General features: G+C 41.6%; 1 protein-coding gene across 1 annotated transcript in view; it reads left to right on the top strand.

Moving 5' to 3' along the window:
* The window catches only part of Morc1 (MORC family CW-type zinc finger 1), a 181,174-nt gene extending 179,620 nt beyond the window's left edge, over positions 1–1,554 (top strand). The window contains exon 27 of the mRNA XM_021209326.1: positions 1,359–1,554. Within this exon, the coding sequence (XP_021064985.1) occupies positions 1,359–1,487 (129 nt within the window). The 3' untranslated portion in view covers positions 1,488–1,554. The remainder of the gene's footprint in view (positions 1–1,358) is intronic.
* The last annotated feature ends 186 nt before the right edge of the window (positions 1,555–1,740 follow it).

Genomic DNA, 1,740 nt, shown 5'->3' on the forward strand with positions numbered 1-1,740 from the left:
TGTCCTGGAACTCACTCTGTAGACCAGGCTGGCCTGGAACTCAGAAATCCGCCTGCCTCTGCCTCCCAAGTGCTGGGATTAAAGGCATGCATCACCACACCCAGCTAAAATAAAATTTTCTTAATCTCAGAGGGAGGAGTTAAAACAAAACAAAAGGCAGGGAAGCATCATAAATCTATATTATTGTCAGTTTTGCTTGTATGCTTCCATGATGAATTAAGTAATGGGTACTGGTCCATCTTCTTTGATTGGTATACTTTCACTGTACATAGGGATGAGTTTTATAAAAACAATTTCTTTCTAGTATATCATGCCCCTTTCCCATATCTCTCCAGACCTATAAGAATGGCCCAGTTTCTAGATAGCACATAGGAATCTTGGCTATATCAAAAACTTAAATATAGTAGCCAAAGTTGTAAAGGCTTTCTGTGGATTCTAGAACTATATGGAGAAATCAGAGTCAAAACTGAGTTTAAGGAGCTGTGGTATTTTAGATTTAAGTCATGAGGTAAGTCTTACCTGGTCGTGAAGTTGGAGCCTGGGCTTTTTTTTTTTTTTTTCTATTAGTAATTGACTTGCCTGGGCTTGCCTGGACTTGCACAGTTTTTAGGCATAGTCTCCTTAACTGCCCATTTGAAGTCTGTCATGGAATCAGCCGAGCCTTCTCACATCTAACTTGTGAGCATGCTGAAGTGGGAGTTCATTTTCTCTAATATCTTCAGCTTCAGCTTCACCAAGAATTCTTTCTATATCGAGTACAAAATGAGACACAAAAAGTACTTCACCCAAGCTCAGGCGGCAGTCCCCACTCCTCCATTCACCCAGGAATGGCTATGGAGAGGGTGGGGGACTTGAAGCATGAGGACCCTCGCCTGGGTGGGGGGAGCTTCTCCCCGACCATCCAGCCCAATCTCCTTCTGTCCCCCCAAACCCAGATGGAAAGGGTCTTTAGCATGCTGCCAGACGGAGAAAGCCCTCTTCAGTTTGGTGATCTCGTAAGTGATTAAGAAGCTACATTATTAAAGACCAAAAAGATAATTAATACTAAATTGTTTCACACATAGTAATTGTATTTGGGCTTCTGTCAACACTACTACTTCAGCCAATTCTTGAAAGAGGAAAACCCTGACTTCCACTGAAGAAGGAAACATTATTCAAATCTTTAACCACTTGTAAGCGTAAAATAAGATTAAATGAGAGAAAACATTTGCAAAGGTTAAGCGCATTAATCAGACGTGATGTAGGGTTGCTGCCACCGCATGAATCACCATGATGACTGCCTGCGGGAGGCTTCCAGAGTGACAGGAATAACAGCTGAGCCTCTCCTGGAGTGTCTGACTGTGGCTTCTCTCTTCCAGGGTGGTCCAGCAGGGGACCTGCAGCAGATTGACACTTACTTAGAAGATCTGCTTAAAGAAGATCATCTCCGGACCGCTTTACATGAAAAGTCTCCAGAGTCAGGGCAAGCAGAAGATACAGGACACTGAAAGGGTATCTCAGGAGTCGGAAAAGATGCTTTGTCTTCAAACCACTAATAAAGAAAAATGGAAAATCCTTTTAGAAAACACTTCCTTTTGATTGCTATTGTAAAATTTAGCCTGATTCTTCATTTTTTTCTGTTTTGGTTTGCTATACATCCATTCCCTTTTTTTTTTTTTTTTTTTTTTTTTTTTTTGGTTTTTTGAGACAGGGTTTCTCTGTTTAGCCCTGGCTGTCCTGGAACTTACTTTGTAGACCAGG

This window comes from Mus pahari, chromosome 12 (genome assembly GCF_900095145.1).
Source record: "Mus pahari chromosome 12, PAHARI_EIJ_v1.1, whole genome shotgun sequence".
Lineage (NCBI taxonomy): Eukaryota > Metazoa > Chordata > Mammalia > Rodentia > Muridae > Mus > Mus pahari.